Source organism: Coturnix japonica, chromosome 9 (assembly GCF_054131305.1).
Source record: "Coturnix japonica strain WE chromosome 9, WE-NBRP24, whole genome shotgun sequence".
In the NCBI taxonomy this organism is placed as follows: Eukaryota; Metazoa; Chordata; class Aves; order Galliformes; family Phasianidae; genus Coturnix; species Coturnix japonica.
In genome coordinates, this window is record NC_140671.1 from 20,734,449 (window position 1) to 20,757,084 (window position 22,636).

General features: G+C 50.6%; 1 protein-coding gene across 1 annotated transcript; it reads left to right on the plus strand.

Annotated features, from left to right (window-relative positions):
* Positions 1-15,810: 15,810 nt before the first annotated feature.
* On the plus strand, positions 15,811-22,128 carry LOC146759787 (maestro heat-like repeat-containing protein family member 7). The gene is made up of 19 exons (XM_085509661.1): positions 15,811-16,086; positions 16,189-16,311; positions 16,538-16,617; positions 16,744-16,861; positions 16,977-17,063; positions 17,334-17,751; positions 17,828-17,934; positions 18,155-18,304; positions 18,450-18,604; positions 18,707-18,854; positions 19,074-19,252; positions 19,336-19,473; positions 19,635-19,749; positions 19,893-20,030; positions 20,245-20,421; positions 20,727-20,882; positions 21,063-21,164; positions 21,253-21,361; positions 21,454-22,128. Exons 1-19 carry the CDS (start codon positions 15,868-15,870, stop codon positions 21,795-21,797), a joined length of 3,063 nt encoding a protein of 1,020 aa, XP_085365787.1. The 5' UTR covers positions 15,811-15,867; the 3' UTR covers positions 21,798-22,128.
* Positions 22,129-22,636: the final 508 nt, after the last annotated feature.

Sequence of the window (22,636 nt, forward strand, 5' to 3'; positions counted from 1 at the left end):
CAGACCCTTTATATGCTCGACTCCAGAATCCTAGGGGTCGGCCTCGGGTCTCTCCGGAGGCTCTTTGCCACAAACTCCAGGTGGGACCTTTCTCTCCAGCAGCAGTGTAGAGGATGTTCTTCACATCCTGTCCCGTCCGTACTGGCCCCAAGGCCACGGCACGGGCTATTTCTTGTTTTATCTGCTCAAAAGCCTGCTGCTGCTCAGGACCCCATGAGAAATTATTCTTCTTCCGTGTTACCTGATAGAGAGGGCTCACTATGTGGCTGTAGTTTGGGACATGCATTCTCCAAAAGCCCACTACTCCCAGAAAAGATTGGGTCTCTGTTTTATTTGTGGGCGGAGACATAGCAGTGATTTTGTCAATCACATCTGCTGGGATGTGACGACGTCCATCTTGCCATTTTATGCCTAAGAACTGGATTTCCTGGGCAGGCCCCTTCACCTTGCTGCGCTTAATGGCAAAACCAGCTTTCAAAAGAATTTGGATTATCTGTTTCCCTTTCTTGGAAACCTCTGCTGCTGTATGGCCCCACACTACAATGTCATCAATATACTGCAAGTGTTCAGGAGCATTACCCTGTTCCAAAACAGCTTGGATTAATCCATGGCAAATTGTTGGGCTGTGCTTCCACCCCTGGGGTAAACGGTTCCAGGTATACTGAATACCTCTCCAGGTAAAAGCAAACTGTGGCCTACATTTTGCAGCCAATGGGATGGAAAAGAAGGCATTAGCAATATCAATGGTGGCATACCACCTAGCTTCTTTTGGCTCCAATTCATACTGGAGTTCTAGCATGTCTGGTACAGCAGCACTTAATGGAGGTGTGACTTCATTCAGGCCACGGTAATCTACCGTCAGCCTCCATTCCCCACTGGTTTTACGCACTGGCCATATGGGGCTGTTAAAAGGCGAGTGCGTTTTGCTAATCACTCCCTGATTTTCTAATTGGCGAATTAGCTTTTGAATGGGGAGCAATGAGTCCCTATTGGTGCGGTACTGCCGTCTGTGAACCACTTTGGTGGCAATTGGTACCTCTTGGTCTTTTACCTGGAGCAACCCCACAGCAGAAGGATCATCTGACAGACCAGGTAAAGTTGACAGCTGCTTAACACCATTTGTGTTTACAGCAGCTATCCCAAAGGCCCATCGATACCCCTTGGGATCCTTGAAATATCCCATCCTAAGGTAATCGATTCCCAGTATACATGGAGCCTCTGGACCAGTCACAATAGGGTGCCTTCGCCAGTTTTTACCAGTGAGGCTTATTTCGGCCTCCAACATAGTCAATTCTTGGGAACCCCCAGTCACTCCATGAATATATATTGGTTGTGTCCCTTGGTGACTTGAGGGCATTAGGGTGCATTGTGCACCAGTGTCCACCAAGGCTTTATATTTCTGTGGTTGAGATGTGCCAGGCCACTTAATCCACACAGTCCAGTATACTCTGTTGTCCCTTTCCCCCCCCTGGCTGGGGGCAGGGCCCCTCTATTGTTTACCTCGTTGACTTGCAGCAACTGGAACTCTCCCCTTCTTGGAAGAGTTCACCTTGGTAGTTGTTTCACCTTGTAATTCTTTCACTCGTGCCTGAAGTGCAGAAGTGGATGAATTACACCACTTCTTCATGTCCTCCCCATGACTACAGAGGAAAAGCAACAAGGCAAGACGTGTAGTCTCATTGTTGATTCGAGGTGACTTATCATCGTCATTTGCTTGAATACGAGGACGTCTCTTTTTAATGGTTGAGATTTTCGATGATACAGGTCGAGAGGAACTCATGTTGTTTAGCTTCCTCAATAGGCGATTGTGGAAATCCTGGTTTCCATCATCTTGTACCACCGTGGATTCATCTACATCACGCGCATTAGCCAATTTGTCAATAATATCATTTTGTGTTCCCTCCACTTCGTTTAACCTTTCCACAATTTTGACAATGGCTGAAGTATACAGATTAACTTCTGTGGCGCTTATAAACAATTCAAGTTCCTGAAGTCTGCCAATTAGTTCATTCACAAAGGGTTTCCTGTCCCCTTTGCCATATACTAATGCAAGTGCACTGGCATGCTTTTCAGGAGCTGCTTTTGTAAAGTCACGCCACATTTGTCGTGGAACGCGGACTGCTTCAGGATCATGTAATTGGTCTGGATCATTACGATTGAACTCGCGGCTGTATAGCATTTCCACCAGAGCATTTTCTCTCAAAAATTGGATACCTTTCTCAATATCAGTCCATTTCTTTCTCTCAGGCTCCAAGTCCCGTTTAAAGGGGAATCTATCTCTTACCGCTATCAACATCCGCTTCCAGAGGGTGTAGGACCGATTTTGGCATGTGCCAATACCTCTGTCCACACGTGGGTCCCTGGAAATGCTACCCAGTTGGCGAGCTTCACTGCCATCGAGCCATGCACTGTTGGCACCATTGTCCCAGCAGCGAAGTAACCAAGTGACCATATTTTCTTTTGGCTGACGTGTGTAATCCTTTCTTAGATCTCGAATTTCACTCAGTTTAAAAGATCGATCAATAATGGTCGTAATACTTTGCTCACCTTTTGCTCTATCAAGAGTCCCAGGTGTTGATGGTGGCAACTGTGTTGATGAGGCTGCCCCATCTACAAGTTTGGACTTGAGAAATTCTCGTAAAGAAAAAGTAGCTTTTGGCTCCTCTTCTGACTCTGACCCTGACCCTGATGCTTGTGTTATTTCCTCCAGGTAACCCTCCTTCTTTTTCCTCTCTCCTAACTTTCTCTGCTCCTCTAACTTCTTCTGCTCCTCTATCATCTTCTGCTCCTCTATCATCTTCTGCTCCTCTATCATCTTCTTATATCCCTCTAACATCCTCTGCTCCTCCAACTTCTTCTGGTCTTCTGACTCCCCCTGCTCCCCTGAGTCTCCTGAGTCCTGCTCTCCTAACTCCCTCCGCTCTTCTAACTCCTTCTGCATTTTCTCTAACTGAGTTGAAACTTGTTTTGTCTTTCGCCCTCTTACAGGGGCAACCAACATTGTATCTGGTGTCCCAGATGATTGGTCCAATTGGACTACCTGTGCCCCCGGTGGCTGGTCAGATTGGACTACATGTGCCCCCAATGGCTGGCCAAATTGGACTACATGTGCCCCTGGTAGTTGGTTAAATACATTCAACTCACCCTGGAGGGCACATAGCTGGTCTCGGAGAGCGTTCCGCTCAAACTGGACAGCACCAAGCTCAGTCTGGAGGCTGTTGTAGTTGGACTGGAGAGTGTTGTATCCGAACCGGAGGACGTTATGCTCGGCCTGGAGGGCAGTGTGCTCAGTCTGGAGAGTGTTGAGCTTGGTCTGGAGGGCATTGTGCTCGGTCCGGAGGGCATCGCGCTCAGTCTGGAGAGTGTTGTACTCGGACCGGAGGGCGCTGTGCTCGGACTGGAGAGTGTCGTGCTCGGACCGGAGGGCGCTGTGCTCGGACTGGAGAGTGTCGTGCTCGGACCGGAGGGCATCGCGCTCAGTCTGGAGAGTGTCATGCTCGGACTGGAGGGTGCCGTGCTCGGACTGGAGAGTGTCGTGCTCGGACTGGAGGGCGCCGTGCTCGGACTGGAGAGTGTCGTGCTCGGACCGGAGGGCGCCGTGCTCGGACTGGAGAGTGTCGTGCTCGGACCGGAGGGCGCTGTGCTCGGACTGGAGAGTGTTGAGTTGGGATTGCAGGGAGCTTTTCTCATCTCAAAGTTTTTCTGCGTCAGCTCTAAGATTCTCTTTCTCGTACCAGATTGAGTCTCGTTGGTACAGGAGATCTTTTCTCTCAGCTTCAAAAACTTTTTCTCTCTCTACCTTCTCATCCCAAAGTTTTTCTGCGTCAGCTCTAAGACTCTCTTTCTCGTACCAGATTGAGTCTCGTTGGTACAGGAGATCTTTTCTCTCAGCTTCAAAAGCTTTTTCTCTCTCTACCTTCTCAGCCCAAAGTTTTTCTGCCTCAGCTCTAAGACTCTCCTTCTCGGCCCTGAGACTCTCTCTCTCAGCTTCAAAAACTTCCCTCTCAGGAATGGTATTGACTAAGGCCCAATAAGCATTAGCTAGGCCCAAAATCATTTGTGCCTCCTGAGATCTGCCTGAGCCACAACATTCCTGCCTCAAATATGCAATCAAACTCTCAGGATTCTTCAAGTGTTCAGGAGTGAAGCTCCATAACACTGAAGATGTCTGTCCTTTGAGAATCTCTTCAATTCCCTGCCACTCAGTATTCTCTGGTTCTAGGGAAGACTTCCTCCGGATGTTATAAATCCAGATACTGAGTGAGATTATTACAATAATCAACAGTAAGATCAGGGAGATTAAGAGTGTGGCCCACTGATCATTCAAAAACTGCATAAAGGATTCATAGAAAGAAAGAGGAGCACGCTTAAAAATCACCATTTCTGTATAATTAGTTGCATTAGTTGCTCCCTCTGGAGCTGTATACAGATACGAAGTGAGCATTGCTAACCATGCTTTCAATCCATTATACAATTGTATAGCTCCATAAGAAAAAGTGGCTAGCTTAAACATGGCCCAATATGTTCGGAGCGTCTCAAAAAAGGAACCAATGGCACACAGTCCCTGGTAAAACAAATTTAGTAGAGAAAACATTTTTTTTTTTCCTCCAATAGAGAGAAAAAAGTAAAAGAAAACAAAGCTCAGCAGTGTTTATAAAATATACCGGAGTATTGGCAGTCCGCCTGGACTTTCAAGGTCAAGCTCGCAGGTGCAGAATCGCAAACACGAGATAGCTCCTTAACAGGGAAAAAACTCGTAGCTCTGTTAAAAGCTAAAAGAGCAACAGAAGAAAACACAGAAAAAACAGCAACTCAATTTGCCCGCATTCTCCACCAAAATCTGTCACGGTTTGAACTAAGAAATCCACCTGCGTCCGTGACAGGGGGCCGTGGGCCCCGGAGGGGCCCTAGGCCGAAAAGAAAAAGTTAATTAGGAAAAGAAAACAGCGGCAACGATCTAAGGAGGCACACTTATTTACTAAATACTATATCGAAAATACAGGATAACACAATATAATACAGTATAATTGAAAATTGAGCTAACGAATCAAGCAAAATAGGAGAGAGAATGAGTCCCGTAACCGAGAGGCCTACTGTAAATCTAGGCGAACGGCTGAAGGCTCCCACACACTCCCCTGAACGCCAGAACTCGAAAGACGTCAGTCTGTTCTGCGACAGAGTTAATATAGAGTCCAGGTCCCGTGACCCATCGTGTTGTTCCCTGGGAGATGTAGTCTTCTTCTGTAAGTTGCAGATTCAGTAAAATTATTCATGCTTTATATGATGTTATGATGTGGAATACTGATAGCAAAAAATACAAAATTATTAAACCATGACATGAGCTGAGAAGGTAGCAGGATCTTTGGCAGGTACAAGTGGAGTTCAGACACAGTATTCATGTGAATGATGTGATACCAAGAATACAGATTATTTCCTCAATAATGAGAAAGGACAAATAGAAGCTGCTTCACCCCATCTGAGGTCAGGCTGTTTCCACACATAGGAAAATTGCAGGTAAGTGGAGGGGATTTTATCTAAGTGTAGGAACCAGGGGTGAAAATGTTGATTTTCTCCTCTATGAGAAGGGCAGAGCCAGCCATGCACACCCACAGAGTTCAGAGCTTTTCATTGCTTCTTCATTTTTAAGTAAAATCATAGGGAAACTGTCAGACAATCAATGTGCAGAAGTGGTACAATCTCTTGAAAAGCCACTTACAGATCTGCAAAACTTGCAAATAACAATTTTCTGTTTATCCAATTGTTTTCCCATCTCCAGATAAGACCCCGTGCTCTGATCCATTTTTTGTGCGTGCATCAACAGATTTACAAAAAGAAACAAGTCAGCAACTGGCTGTACAAACCTAAGTCAAGGTGTGAATGCAACTCTCTGAAAGGAAATTTTGTCATTTATTTCATTTATTTCATTAGTAAACATGGAAGTTTGGTGGCCCTTCCAGGCAGGGGGGCTGGAGCTTCATGATCCTTGGGGTCCCTTCCAACCCGGGTCATTCTGTGATTCTGTGATTCATTTCTCTGCATTGACAAGACTATCTTCCTTGTGTAAGCAGAAAGAAGAGCTGCTGGAGAGGAGCTCTGCTGAGAGGGACCTGGGTGTCCTGGTGGACGACAGATTGACCATGAGCCAGCAGTGTGCCCTTGTAGCCAAAAAAGCCAGGGGTGGGTAAAAGATCTACCACACATCTCTATGATGGGGGTGGCAGTGCTGCAGTGCTCAGTTGTTCTGCTTGCCTGCTCCTCGAGGAGTTAGGAGAAATCTATGCCTGCTGCGTGTTCGAGTGCGTGTGCAATGCCATGTGGAGGGCTTATCACAATAAAGATTGGCGGATTTGCTGCGTAGACCGGTCAGAACTCAGATCTGCGTTGTGCTTCCTGCGGCACCAAACGCCCAACAGTGGCAGTTCCGTGTATTGGCCAGCAGGTGGCAGCAGAGACCACGGAAAGAACGTCTGCGGGACAGACCCTGGGGATCCGTTCTCTTTTGATTATAGGGGAAATATATTGAAAGCTTCAGATTTCATTAATCTTTGTGGGAATCATATAATGTGCAACTCAGATCTACCTCTTCGTGCAGTGACTGCCTGTAAATTTCCTAGAGCCTAATATAATATGGCCTTGTGCTTTCCGCTAACTCACCTTCATTTCATTTTCATTAAATTTGCTTGGTAGTCAGATTTTGGTGTGTGGATATTTTAAAACAATCTAACTGACATTGGCAAAAAAAAAAATAAAAATAATTAAAAAAAAAATGCACGACAGCATCAATTGTATCAATTTTTATAGGTAAGATAAAGAAGAGCAGTTTCCCTTAGTTTTCTGTGCCTCTTTACTTTCTTACCATCTCCCCTTGTGTGAGAAACTCTCAAAGTCAAAGATTTCTAGTTAGGCAAAGCTGGCAGCGATAGCAGCAGTGCTTATTCATTACTGCAATACTGCGCGCACATCCCCTGTTGGCAAGGGAGAAATTGCACACCAGTCAGTGACATTAATTCTGTTCTATGCCCTAAACCCAATGCAGGTGATGCTCTCATGGCTCTCATTGGTTGAGCATCTCAGGCTCACACACTCCTCCAGACTGTTGCTAGGATTCATTTCCATAGAAGGTCAATTACCAACCTCTTGTTTTTAGGTTTGCCTTGTACTTTTCTGCGGAGAGAGAAGGGCAATGTTTCCAACAGTCAGTACATTCATTCTGTGCTGTGCTGGGCTCTACCCACCCTGCGTATTTATCTTGTGCTTGTCTTAATTCTACCCATGTCAGAATGCCCCCAGTCTGAACTTAACTCTGTTCAGCAACTTTCTTGGTGGAAAAACTACTTATACAGCTGTTTTACAAGAGGGTTATACATTCAGTTAGGGCCTACACTATGTACTGAAAATACTGGAAACTTCCACTGCAAAAACACAATCTACCTCTCCCATCTGTGCAGCCTTGCAGACCCAGAGCACGCCAGGTTATTTCTGCTTTCATAGCATTTGCATGCTGTAGGGTGAGCACAAGGTTCTGCTGCTTGATTCTTCTGCAAGAGCTGCCTACCGGCAAATGGTTGCAGGGATGGAGGATGTGACAGAAAGCATTTGTCTCCACAAGAGCAGAGTTACATTCAGTGCAGAGTGTGAGAGTCAGGTTGGTGTGGAAAAGCACTGACACGCTGGGGATGATGCAGTGCTCACATGTCTAACACTCACAGACATTACTGTCAGAAGGATGGTGCTGTGTTGTGCTTCTACCTTTGGCAGCCCCTGGAGAAATGCTGTGGCACACAGAACACCTTTGTATTGCACTGACTGCTGCCATGCAGCATGGATTTAACACACCAAATCCAGAGGAGCGTGACTGCATCTAACTGCCCTGAGAAAAACTACTGTAGCTGAAGAGATGAGGAGGCAGCTGCTCATCTGCAGAACAAGCAGAACTGCCAGACACTGGGCCAGGTGAGCACCTCCTGCTGCAGCGTGATGATGACAGGGCTGGAGATGATCTGCAAAGCCAGCTTCAAAGTGGGAGACATGAGTCAACATGGCAGGAGGACAGAGGTGTTAGGGAGCAGCCAAGGCATCAAAGAGTATCAAAAGGCTTTGAAAGGTATCACAAAGCGACAGCCAGGAAGACTGGGATTATCATGAGCAGCAACCTGGATGCTAGAGATTATTTGCTGCCATACAAAATGGTAGAGATCTTGCTGCTGACATCCCAAAGCCAGGCAAAATGGGAACCCAGAGCTCTGCCTGCACGAACCCCACAGCCATAGCATTGCAAGCTGAGCTGCCTTGCTGTTTGTTGCATTCATCCCAATCCCTGTGAATGAAGACTCGGAATGCAGCCAAGGCGATGATTGAGCATGAGAGTGACTTTATTCAATAAACACACTGCACATCACTACTTGGTTTGGATCTTTGGGGTTGACAAGGGCTCGAATTATCTAGGAAGGCACAGAAACACAAGGGTTAGTGTCAAACGTTTGCAAGTTGAATCATGCAAGAGGTTGTTGATACTTGGTAATAGAGAGGACGAAGCAAATAAGCTTGAAGCAACAGAGCCACTGTCTTGAAAGTGATCCTCGTGCAGGTCCATAAGTTTTGACTCTGCCTGGACTTCATATGGGGTAGTATGACATCACAAAGGGGTGATATGATGTCACAAAGGGGCATTATGATGTCACAAATAAGCATTATGATGTCACAAAGGGGCATTATGAGGTAACAAAGGGGCATTATGATGTCAAAAAGGGGCATTATGACATCACAAATAAGCATTATGATGTCACCAAGGGGTATTATGACGTCACAAAGGATCGTTATGATGTCACAAAGAGGCATTATGACATTACAAAGAAGCATTATGATGTCACAAATGGGCATTGTGACGTCACAAAGGGGAGACATTATGTCATCACAAAGGGGCATTGTGATATCACAAAGGAGCATTATGACATCACAAAGAAGCATTGTGATGTCACAAAGAAGCATTATGATGTCACAAAGGGGCATTGTGATGTCACAAAGAGGCATTGTGACGCCACAAAGGGGCGTTATGATGTCACAAAGGGGCATTATGATGTCACAAAGGGGCATTATGACGTCACAAAGGAGCATTATGATGTCACAAAGGAGCATTATGACGTCACACAGGGATGTTACCATCACCCTGCGCCCAACTTCTCTCTCCCTCCTATTGGCTCCCTCTCCCACCAATCCCCGATCTCCCCTCCCCTTAGGCATTGAATTCTCTTCTCACTACCTCCTCCCAGTCCTCCCCTAGGAACAGAAACCATTCAGATTCTACAGCAAACTACAGCATCTGCACTGCAAGAGCACACTGAACCACCTGCAACAGTGAAACATGGTTTTGGAGAGTGGGTTTGAAAACACACCTTTAGACAGCTGTCTCCCTGTAGCCAAAAGGAAACCAAGCAGCCAAAGAAGAGTCCAGCCTGAAACATGCCCATGCTACTAGCCCAGGTTTTTCACAGTCAATGCAGAATCCATCCTGTTCTTGAGGTAACAAATGACCAGTGGGTCTCCCCTTGCTCCACCCCTTCTCCTTCAAAGCCAGAAAAAGAAAGAAAAAACAAGCAGAAGAAACCCAGACGTACCTTTCCACACACAAAGCAGAAAGTGGAACAGCAGTTGTCTCCTTCCTGAGACATGGTGGGGAGCATCCCAGAGGAAGCCCAAGTTCTTTGCTTCTCTCCACAGGGACTTCAAGCACTCTTGGCAAGAGCTGCTTAGGTTCTTTCTTCAACTGCTTCCAGCACCAGAATCTCATTTGGAAAAGGATCCCTAAAGAAAGAATCAGCAAATGAAAAAGAATGAGCAATAACCACTTTCCCAGTTTTCTTCTGACATGCAATTTAGACTCTCAACTCTGGCAGGGTCTTAAAATCAGCTGGTTACAAGAACTGTCCCACAATATATCCAGCTTCTGTACAGCTGCCGTTATTTCTGACAGCGAGTGTAATCACAGAATCATAGAATGGCCCGGGTTGGAAGGGACCTCAAGGATCATGAAGATCAATCACCTCCCTGTCCCTGCTGGCCATCCCCTCTTCTGATGGAGCCCAGGGGACCATTTGCTCTCTGAGCTGCAAGAGCACGCTGATGGCTCACGTTCTGTTTTTCATCCACCAGGACCCCCAGGTCCTTCTCTGCGGGGCTTCTCTTAAGGACTGCTCCTCCCAGGCTGTACAGATGCCTGGGATTCCTCCAGCCCAAGTGCAATACTTGCACTTTGCTGTGTTCCACCTCATTAGATTCACCTAGGCCAACCTCTCAGTTGAGCTCCCTCTGAATGGCATCCCTTCCTTCCACTGCATCAGCCGCACCACTCAGCAAACAGCAGAGGGTGCACTCCATTGCATCATTGGTGTCACTGATAACCATGTAAAAAAGTACTGGTCCCAAGAACTGGTCCTGAACACCTCCAGGGATCCCACCACCTCCCCGGGCAGCCTGTGCCAGTTAATTCTGTGGGCAGAACTGCCAGTATGAAATATTATGCTATCGTGACAAAGAAAGAGAAGAAAAGCAAAATTAAGACTAGCTGACAAGCCTTGGCAGGGTGTTCTGCTCTCCTTAAATTTATACCCATTATTCAATTCTCTTTGGAGCTGTCTCCATGCCTCTCTGGAGTTTGTTCTTTGAGAAGAAGCAATTAAGTAAGCTCTCCAATGCCAAAGTGCATACACTACTCTAGGGCTTTCTCGTCTCTCCATGGATCAACAAGGGTGACAAGCCAGCAGAATATGATGAAGAGCCTCATGCATACTCAGTGTAAAAAAAAAAAAAAGGAATTGTTGCTGGGAAGAAGGTGCATTTGCATTTGTGTCATCTGCAGAGGGTACTGCAGAAATGGAAAGTCTTCCACTGGAGCAAACACAGGGCTCTCATTTATTGCAATCAAGGCCCAGCGTGTGGATCTCAGAGATCAGACCTACACCCTGCAGCAAAACAGAGACCTGCGTGGGAAAGTTCAGTTTCTCTCTACATCTGTGTAAGAAAAAGCCCACCATGGAATGACAGCTAAGGAAACATCCCTGTGACTCTTCACAGGTCTCTTCTACACTTGGGATCACTGCTACAAAAAGAGCTGTTTACATCATCTCTCGTGGCCAACCTGATAGAAGAGCAGGAAGGCTGGGATGCTCTTTTTCCTATCTTTCCCTTGATTTCCTCTATATCTTAGGGACGAATCACAGGACAGAACACAGAAATCAAATGGCTCTACAAAGCAGATTGGCCAGTTCAAGTCAAAACAGCCACTGAAAACACCCCAGATGCTGTCTGACAACAGCTGGACTGTCGGGGAGTCAGGTGAATGCAGTCTGCTGGCCCTGGGCAGGAAGAGGACAGCCCAGACTGTCACATACCTTTCACTGAAAGCTGATAGAGCATTTTATCCCCCTCACAGATGCACTGACAACTTCCAGCATCATCCATTGAGACACTGTGAATTTTCAGGGTGTGTTTCTTCCCCACAATGTGCAGTTCCTATTTTTCACTGGCCTTGAGCTCCTTCCCATCCTTCATCCACTCCACAGTAGCACCTGTGTCTGAAAGCTCAGCCTGCAGTTTGGCTTCCTCACGCAGCCGAGCGGAGATCTTTTCTACATCTTTGCTCTTATTGGTAAATCTCACTGCAGCACCTGTCAGGAGCAAAGGCCTCGTTATTTCAATTGATATCAGGCTAACGTGGTCAATGTTTGCTGCAAGATCTCTGAAAAAGTATCACCTTCTGTTCCTGCACTCATAACTGGGTCAGTGCTGAGCAATTCAAGATATTTAATTTGTTCTTCTTGCCGGATTTACTAAGTAAAAATCAACCAAACATCTCCTTCTACTGATTAATAATGCTCTAAACATGCTTCTGCGGAGGTTTCCACCCAATGACAAACAGCTCCTCCCATAATGAATCTTTATTTGTTTTATTTTGTCATGCAAAGCTGATTGATAGAGATACTATTGGAATGATTGCTCCCCTACTTCTAAACTATTCCAGTGCAATCAGAAAGGCTGTCTGAACCTGGAGCTGAAAGTACTGCTCTATGGTGATGCAGTGGTAAACCTGGTGACTGAAGGCACTGACCAGTAGCTGTGAACTGCAGACATTCATCAGCTGGCATGGAGCAATCTGGTTCAGATACCAAGCAGCTGGGTAGATTGGCTTACCCTACACTCTGTGCTATCATGTTTAGGTCATTACCAGGACTCACGTCAGTCCATGGGATGCAATTTCAGGTATTTGGTACAGTCAGTGAATGCCTGCAGCCCCAGTTCTAATCATCAGATCACAGCAACTATGCCTTGACTGTAAGAGGAAAGGAGAAGGATCAAAGCAAATACCTCTCACTCTCATCTTGGTGCTGACATCAACATTTTTGGCAACAAATTTCACTTCTGCTCCATCATCCTTCTTGGGGATGTTCTTTATGATTAGGCTGTGAGTAGTTTGGGTTCTCTTGATGATCCAGGTCTCGCTTTCCTGTAAGACTTTACCATTGAGGTACCAAGTGCCGCAACATGTTGTTGTAAGGTCAATAGTAAACATGGCATCCCCTCCAGGTACAGCTTCACCAGTTGTTAGGGGGGATTTCACAGCCAGGACTGGTTCTGAGGAAGAACAACATGGATGTCTTAATGCTCTTTAGATGCAAGTCTGGTATCTCATTTAGAGATGGAAGATTAAATCATAGGGACATTTCTACTTCTCCCTTTGCATGAGTGCTGGAAGAAGCACTTCTATGCTTAAGATCTGTTACAGATCTTGCACATATGAGATATCAAAAGATAAGGATATTCATGTCCCTGTCACAGAAACATAACTTGTATCACTTTAGTGGTAGCTGGAGGTTGATATGAGATAGGAGAACTAGGAATAAGGGAAAGCCTTTGGTGTGTTAATGCACTACTATCCTTAAAGTCAAAGGAAACATATTAAGGGAACCAACACAGCTGCTCAGCTCACACTGACCCATTTCCACTGGGGTTTTTGTGCTTACCAAGGTGCACGCTCCCTGGGAATTCCAGAGACGGGCTCTGTCCATGCGCATTGACTGCAGACACTCGGAACTGATCATCAGCCTCTTCAGACAGATTGCTCACCGTGAACTCTGGGACGGGGACATGAGACTCGTGGCACCTCACCCACGTGAAGCCAGTTAGTTTATTGGGTTCCACATGTAGCCATTGATTGGAATGGGGCAGTGCATCTTCGGAGGGGTCCATGCCAGCATCACTGAGGTTTCTGTTTTATTTTTCACCACGGGGTCAACTGGGGGCTGGGTGGGAGGTTTTCTGGGAGCTGAACAGAAATAAATACAGAAATATTAGCAGAAGGTCATGTAGGCTGGAAAAGACCTTCAAGATCAGCAGACTCAACTTTCAGCATGACCTACTGAGTCCCACCATTAACTACTGTGGTACCTGAGGACATACATGACAAGCTTATTCCTGCAGGTATTTGCATAGTGAATATATTCACCCTCTGGCTGATTCTGAACATTTTAGAGGTTAAAATCCCATCAGACTTTTTCACCGTGTGCAGCCACTGATACAGGCAGGAGGCTGGGAATTACCTGATGGGCTCTAGTTACAGACTACTGACACAGTAAAGGATTGAGTTCATTTCATTTTGGCCATCAGAAAGTTTGGTGTCTGGTTTAAGTCATCCATCTAGACTCCAATTATCATCATATGGAGAACAGCGCATTTAGGAGAACTCATCTCATCTTAATAAACCTGAATGAAATCACAGAATCATAGGATCACGGGAGGGCTTGGGTTGGAAGAAACCTTCAAGATCATCCAGTTCTAAACACCCTGCCATGGGCTGGCTGCCCACTAACCAGCTCAGGCGGCCCATCACCCATCCAACCTCGCCTTCAACACCAAGGACAGGCATCCACAGCTTCTCTGGGCAGCCTGAAATGGAAGCAATGAGCCACATGTTGAAGATACTCAAACATTCATGACTGTAGAGAGAGCCAAATACTCCATACATATTGCCTGCCTGGTCAGTGGTATTAAAATGCCAACAACAGACTCATCCAGCTCATTGAAAATGGTGTGAACATGGCGTACAGGATTCTTCCAGCAGCTAGTTAGATCTGCAAAGAGTAAAAACTGGAAATCTCAATGCGATACAATTTTCCCTCATAACATAAATAGAAACGTAACTGTTTTGGGGTGCACTGTTACCAGCCTGTCAGTTGCTGTTGGTCAGTGCTAGATGCCAAAGGTCCCACTAACATAGCATGAATCCGAAAGCTAGACGCTGGAATCAGGTCTCCTGACCTTACCATCAGAAATCAAGATGTCATATTTTGCTCAGAGGTGCCTGCTTGTAGGAGGGACAGCTTCCGAGCTTTTTCTGCTCCAGGAACCAGCTCGAGCTTCAGAATTTAAACAGCAGTCAGAAATTAAACTGAGCTTTGTCACCTCCATCAAACAGAAGGAGTGGTTGGGTGGTACAGCTTTCCAAATCACTTAGAAACTGTCACAACAATCAGATGCCTACCTTTTCTTTTTGAACTTGTTAATACATAGAGCTTAATAGCATCAGAATGCCCCAAGCACTTCAGATAACACGACAGCTGTAAACCCTTCTTTAAGGATTCCTTTGTTTAACCACTGAGTAACTGTAATTCAGTGGTGCTGGTGGGAGAAGGGAAGTCCTAATCTTCCCAGATGGTGAATAGAGTTGATGTTCACATGCAGACTGGTGCTGCAGCACAGCCAGAAACCACTCATTTGGGAAACACAGCACCAAGAAAATAATGGGAATAGCTTCATAAAATCAGGCAGCTTCACCCAAATTTCATGTCAGGTCCATTATTCTTCCTATTTTCAGGAAGAAAGTTTTTCCCTTATTCTTGTAGTTTTATTTTCTTTTCCTTTCATGCAAGCAGCTTTGTAGCTTACAAATTGTTTTCTAATCACCTCCTGGTGTGGACAAATCACACAGGTTTGACTCCATGTTTTACTTAGTTAGCATTTTATCTTTGTTCCAGTATGGAACTGTACAGTCATAGAATGGCCTGGGTTGAAAAGCATCTCAAAGATCATCCAGTTCCAACCCCCTGCTATGTGCAGGGTCGCCAACCACCAGACCAGGCTGCCCAGAGCCACATCCAGCCTGCCTTTGAATGCCTGCAGGGATGGAGCACTGCAGGGCTGGGCTGAGGGCACAGCCCTTCCACTGCAGGGTCACTGGGGAGCCCTGAACAAGGGCCAGGACTGGGGGCCTGGATGGGGTGCTTGGGCTCTGCACACCAAGCAGGGCACACTGCACCATCCCATCCCATCCCATCCCATCCCATCCCATCCCATCCCATCCCATCCCATCCCATCGCATCCCATCCCATCGCATCCCATCCCATCCCATCCCATCCCATCCCATCCCATCCCATCCCATCCCATCCCATCCCATCCCATCCCATCTAGCTCAGCAACAGCTAGAAACACTGCTGCGTTACCAACACTGTTTTTCTCCTAAAGCCGAAACAGAGCACCAGATGCCAAGAAGGGAAAATCAACTCCGTCCCAATGGAGACCAGAACATGGTTTAATTTGACAGGGGGGGATGCGGGGATGGACTGAAGAAGGACTCCCGGATCCCAACACTGCAGCTGTGGCAAACACACACAGTGAATACAAGGGCTCCTTCCAGACCGAACCTGCCCAAGGACAGGGACGGCTGTGGGGCTCTGGGGCAAGCCCAGGGCAAGAGGAGGGGTTCTATGTGGAGGCGGATGGAACGGGGTGAGATCACAGCCCCGTTACAAGGGGCTTTGACCACCAGGAGGCAGAGCTGGAACACGAGGCTCATTCGCCGCTGTTCCTCGCTGCGAGATGGAGCAGAGACCCCCACTCCGAGTTCGAGAGGCTTGGCCAGAGAGGCGCGGAGCATCCCGCACCCCCACGGCCCCGCAGGGGCCCGGCGAGGTGCATGGGGTGCAGCCCCAGCAGGGGCCCGTGGGCTCAGCTGAGGATCCTTTTGCCTCCGTCGTGTCACCTCAGGACGAGGATCCCCTGAGCTACATCGACGCCTGCTGTGCATGCAGACCGCAGGTAGTGTGCACTCTGTGCTTCCATGGCTGCCCCTGCCCGGCTGTGCCCAGAGGGTGCCGGGGTCCCCCGATGCCAACCCCTGTAACTCCCCTCCTGTCTCAGACACAGGAACAGAAGCTGCGCTTTCTGGCCTGCGTCCGCACTGCCTGCACAGCTGCCATCACGGACAGCGTGGTCCACAGCCAGCTGTGTGACTACGTGCTGAAGGTGGTGCTGTGCATTGAGGTAATGGAGCACTGCAGGGCTGAGCTGAGGGCACAGCCCTTCCACTGCAGGATCACTGGGGAGCCCTGAACGAGGGCCAGGACTGGGGGCCTGGATGGGGTGCTTGGGCTCTGCACACCAAGCAGGGCACACTGCACCATCCCATCCCATCCCATCCCATCCCATCCCATCCCATCCCATCCCATCCCATCCCATCCCATCCCATCCCATCCCGCTGTGCCCACAGGCGCTGCTGCAGGAGGAGCCCGCCGAGCACCTGGACACGGAGCTCCGGCAGCAGGCCATGAGCACCATCGCCGCCATGAGGTACTGCCCCAGCACGGCTTTGCCAGCGTGGAGGCATTGGTCCCAGCCGGGGCCCTGAGCGGGACAGGCTGCAGGGCACAGGGTGCTGAGCGGAGCATCACACCTCTGCCCTCTCTCCCCTCGCAGTGGAGCATGGCTGCTTCCAGAGGAGAAGAACGGTCTCCTGCGTGCCTGCCTCGGCAGCGTCCTCCACCTCCCTCGCTACGAGGACGACGCGGACCTGGATGCGGCACTCTACGTGGAGGTGCGCATCAGCTGAGCCCTGGGGACGCTTCCTGGGCACCAGCACCCGGGATGCCCCTCTGCTGCCAGCAGGACGCAGCAGGGCAGGCCGTCCTGACCCCTGTCCTCCTTTGCAGACCATGGAAGCCCTGCACCACCTGCTGCAGGTGCTGGTGAGCAGCGCTGGCCGCTTTGTCCTCGTGGAGCTGCAGAACATCATGGAGGTTTGGATGTGGCAACGCTGGGGTTTGCGGGGATGGTTCAAGGCCACAAAGGAGGGATCCACACGAGGTCCCCCCAGGGCCTGCTGCGGGCAGGGGGTGCTGGCCCAAAACTAGCCCGTGTGGTGTTAGAGGGATGGGTGGGGAGCAGCGGGAAGATGGCAGGGCTGCAGCAGGACAGGGACGCAACCACCCACCCCGCTGCAGCTGGGGAGCAAGGGGAAGGACGAGTGCCCCGTGCTGTGGGCACAACAGCAACTTTTCTCTCCACAGCTCCTGCTGCCCTTCACCACGTGCCAGCTGGCGGCCGTGGAGGAGAGGGCTGTGGTGTGCATTGCCAGGCTGCTCGCCTTCAGCAACACCTGCGTCTTGCCTGAGGTAGGGAGTCCCGGCGCGCTCAGCTCTGGGACCACATCCTGGCTCCCCAGCCAGAGCCCACCTGTGTCCAGGCTTGCACAGAGCCTGGGCTGGGCCCTGCTGCCCACTCAGCCGTGCTGCCTCTCTCCCCAGCTGTGCACCTGCTTCGTTGGAACCGCGGTGTTCCAGCACAAGTGCCAGGAGAACCAACGCTTCCCCGTGCTGGGAAAGCTGGTCGGACACCTCATCCTGTCCTGCACTTCCACGGATGACAGGACCAGAGATGAGGCGATTAATGCTGTTCATCAGCTTTTCATCTTCATCGCTGCCCCAAGTGAGAGGAGTTGTGTTGGGCTAGGTCCCTCCAGATGCCCAGACCCCTCACTGACACCGTGTGTGCTCCTGTCCAGGACTGCCATGGCAACCGGAGGAGCGCACAGTACCACAGCTCTGGGACAGCCAAACTTCGCTCCACCAGGAGGTTTCCCGTGAGGACAGAGCCAGAAATATCTTCGAGGTACAAAGAGCAAACCCTGAGCCCACAGGAGAACCCAGGCCTGCAGTGTCAGGAAGAGTGCACGCACTGTCCCCGAGCAGCCCTGGTGCCTTTGGGGCCCTCACGCTTCATATCCCTGGCATCACCCAGCACAGCCTCTGCTCCCAGTTCTCCTGGGACACCTGCACAGCTGAGCAGCCAAGCAGAGGATAAGTCATCCCTCCTCTCCTCCCTCCCACAGGTCCTTCTGAAATACCTCCTGTACCCTGAAAAGGTCAACATTTTACTCACAGCCATTGAGAGCATGAAAGCACCGAGCCTCCACAGCACCCAGCTGGCTGCCCACATGGTGGATGTGCTCGCAGGAGAGGCTCGCTTCCCTCCACAGCAGGTGGGAACCTGCTGCTGCCTCCGCTCCAGCCCTGGGGGCTCTGCTCCATCCCTGGCACTGCGCTTGGCCGGCAGGCAGCAGTGGGGATGGCAGCAGGGCCCTGCTCTGGTGCCATCCCATTCTCACCCATGCTCCCCCCCTCCAGGTGCAAAAGATTGTGAAGGCGATCCACAGCAGCCTGCCTTCCATCAAAGCCAAGCCAGCTCTTGAAAGCCTGAGCAGGGCCTTGCTTGTGCTGGCCAGCAAATTCCCAAAGGAGATGGTCAGCAGCCTGCTGGTCTGCTCTCTCACCTGCTCCAGGTATGGGGCCACAGCCCTCAGGGCTCCTCTCCCCCCCCCTCCCCACCCCACGGCCATCAGCCAGGCAGGAGCAGCCACGCTGACAGCCCTGGGGACCTGCAGAGTTGCTGTCACCATGTGGAGGGAAATGCTCTCAGAGTCTTCAACCGTGAAGACGGTGCTGCAGGAGGTGTTCCAAGTGCTCATAAACCACACTCTGCAGCACACCTCCCCATTCATCAAGGAGAGGCCACGTGTCCTTGCCCTGGCCGTGAGTTCCTCATTCTGCCAGCTGAACCCCAGCTGAGTCCCCACTCCCCTTCCCTGTCCACCCCCGAGCCTTCTTCCTGCCCTGGGATGCATCCATAGACCTGCCTGGGGCTCTGGGGGTCTCCCTCCCCCCCCCTCCCTTTCTCCATCCCTACACTTCTAGAGACGGGGTGGAAACCCAGGGGACAGGGCAAGAATCATATCCGGGTGCTTTCTGCAGGCAGCAAGGATCCTACCAGAGATACTCCAGCTGCCTCTGGTCCTCAAGGAGGCTGAAGCCATCTTCCCCCAGCTCTTCCCAGCCCTTCTCCTGCAAGTGTCCTTCACCACGGAGCTGACGCTGCAGGAGGTGGAAATCTTCTGGGAGGGGCAACAGCAGCACCAGCTCACTCCCATCAGGTGCCACATCCCCGTCCCCCTGCTGCACCCAGGGACCCGGTGCTGGGGCTCCTGATGTGACTCGCACCCTTCTCCACCTGCAGGTCCGCGGTGCAGTCCTTGAAGGTGCTGCTCTGCAGCGTGGGCCTCCAGAAGCAGATGGAGGCCATCCAGGAGCAGGGGGGCTGGGACGCGCTTCTCAGCACTGTGACCCACCTCCAGGGTGTGCAGGTGGTGGCCAGGTGGGAGCCCTTCCTTGTGGTGTCACGGGGGTCCCCAGTTCTCAGCCAAACTGCAGCCACAGCACCAGAGCCTGTGGCCCCTGCAGCAGTGGCAAGAGGGCTGCACAGCCAGAGCTGCGTCTGCCTGGTTCAGGGCTCACGGTGCCTTCTTATCCCTGCAGGGTGATGAGGGAACTGCCTGCTGCTCTGCGTGACCCCATCTTCCAGCAGCTGGTTGAGCTGCTCAGCACCAACTTCTACTCCTGGGATATGGTGGCCATGGTCTTCCTCGTTGAGGTGAGCAACAGCTGCAGAAGCAGAGAACACTGGAGGCTGCAAGGCCACTGGCAGCACGAGCCCTGCTGCCTCCCTCGGGGCCTGCTGTCTTTCCCCAAGCTGACTGTTAGATCCAGCACTAAGAGCCACGTGTGTTGTTGCAGATGCTGGAATGCATGGACCTCAGCAAAGAGCTGCACCGCATCATAGGAATCTTTGCCCACTATCTGCAGAGCAAGAGGGTGGGCATGCAGCAGCTGGTGCTCAGGGGCATCCTGCAGCTCAGCAAGAGGCAGGACACGGTGAGCATGGGTGGCCAGGAATGCCACAGGTTGGGCTGGGCCTGCCATGGGGCTGTAGCGGGGCCATGTACAACTCGGCAACTCTTCAGGCAGTGAGGAGCTGGTGCGCTCTGCCCACCCCATCACTGCCTGCTATTCAGGGCTGGTACTGGAGTAGCCTTGCCCTCATTACGCTTGCTGCCGTACCTAAAGGATGGGGTGTTTTTCCCCACAGGCAAGGACAATGATCATCTTCCTGCCGTGCATCATGGAGCAGCTGCAGGATGCAGATAGTGACATCCGTGCCACGGCCCTACCAATATTCAGCAACCTGCTGCACCTCCTGAAGGAGGTTAAGCTCAGCGTCATGGCTCTGGAGCTGGCCGGCAAGCTCCCAGCTCTGCTTAACGATGTAAGGATGATAGGGAGTCCAGCACACGAGGGATGTGGCTGCCAGCCCAGCGTGCCCATGCCTGCTGCCTTGTGACAGCGCACCAGGGGACTTTCCTGGCCGCTCACCAGGTTCAGGCACTGCGTGGTCCTGGGCAGACTTTCCGCTGGGCAGAGCTTGCACACTTTGGAGCAGTTCTGAGGGCATCCTCAAGATCTGCATCCTCTCAGCTCGGAGATTTTGCCCCCACTTCACTGGTGGTGCTGTCCCTGCTTGCCATGGACTTGGAGCTGCTGACACAGATGTCCTTCCTTCCTCCTCCACAGGAGTCCGGCACGGTGCGTCAGCTCTCCATCGACTTCTTCCTCAAAACGCTGAGCTTTGTGGAGGGCCAAGAAAAGAGGAAGATGCAGAAGACGGTGTGCAGGAACCTGGTCCTGCTGTATCTACACCTGCACGATGAGGAAGAGAACGTGTCCAAGGTGGGAATCAGGTTCATCTGGGGGAGGGTGATGCTGCTCCCGTGGTGCCCCCCATACATCAAGAGTACTGCAGCCCACAGCAGCATCAGCCCCTGCTGCTGCATCCTCCCTGCAGAGGGGCTCTGGGGACACGGGCTCTGCGGCTGCTCGGGCTGCGGTGCTATCTCAGCTCTTTGGCAGGCCTCCCAGAAAGCCCTCCTTGGTGCTGCACGGTTCCTGCGCTGGAGGAAGCTGGAGCACCTGGTGCAGACAGAGCAGTTCTGGCAGATCAGCGACTGCATGGTGTGTATGCGCAACAGTATGCCCATTCCCACACCCCAGGACAGGGTCGGGACCAGCCTGCACTGACCTCACATTCTTCCCTCTTCAGCTGACCAAGAGGAGGAGACAGAGTGCAGCGCAGGACTACCTGGGCGACTGCCTGCTCTACCTGCAGAGCCTGCAGGAAACCCTGCGACTGGAGGCCGTGAGGTTCATCGGTGAGCCACGAGGCTGAGCTTCCCCCATCCCCGGCCCTCCATGCTGCACCCACGGAACAGCGGGGGTCGCTGACGGGGCTTTGTGTTCGCAGGGCTCTTAGGGCGGCACATGAGGGATGAGCAGCGGGCTGACAGAGAGCACATCTACCAAAGTAAGCCAGGGAGTGGGATGTTGGGGCAGCCAGCAGGTGACATGCCTGTCCCTCGCTCCCTCCTGCCAGAGGGGAGAGCTGGGTCATCATGCCTCTCTGTTCCTCTTATCGCAGGCCTTCAGGGAATGAAGCATGACCCCTGTCCAGCTGTCGCTTCCTTGGCCCTTCAGACGCTGAAGATCCTGAAGGAAACGAGGCCACATCCACAAGGAGCCATTGGGCAGCTCTCCACCAGGCTCCGTGGCACATGGAGGAGGTGGCGCTCCTCCCGGGCAGACAGCTGAGCGCCCTGCAAAGCTCCCAGCATCTCCTGCCTGCTGCTCAGCCCCACTCCTCGGGCACATCACTTCCCTTTGCCCCATCGCCCGCACAAATTGTGCTTTTGGAAAGTAAATGGGAGTCGTTAGGACTGGCCCTAGTATCCAGTTTTCATAGTGACTGGGCCCGTGTGCTGCTTTGTAACCTGTTATACTGCAGATAACAGCGGAGCGACATAATGGGAGAATTTCTAGCATTTCCAATGCAGTCTCAGGAACTGCAATTATTAGGCATTATCCAGGTTATTATCCAGTGTGCTTCTATTTTATTAATAAATTGGATGTGAATCAAATAGGATCTAATGTTACGAATGCTGGAATCTATGGGAATAGGCATTTGATGTGTTAGTAATGCTGGTTACAATGCTGTTAGCCTACCAATGAGCCTTTTCTAAATTGGAGAAGACAAAACCTGGACAGAAATCTCGGGTGAAGGGGATGTTCCTGTATCATAGTGTGATCACTTCCTTTCAGCCCGCTCATCAGGATTTGTAAACTATGACCGTGCATCACTTGAGACAAAGCTGTTGGGTGCACCTGGGCTGGAGTCAGGGAGGTCACAAGTACCTGATGGGGGCGGTCACATGTACTGGTATATACTATTTGTTGCAAGGCATTAAATTCGTTCTTTTGGCATTACGCACTGTGTGTGAGTCTCATCTGTTCCCCATGTGCGGAGGCACGGTACTTTCACACGCAGCCTTGACTTGTCGCCGGATTTGGAGGCGACAGTTAAGAAAACATTTCTAACAGAACCAAACATTTCTAACGGTACCACAGTGATACCAGAAAGCATTTCACCCCGT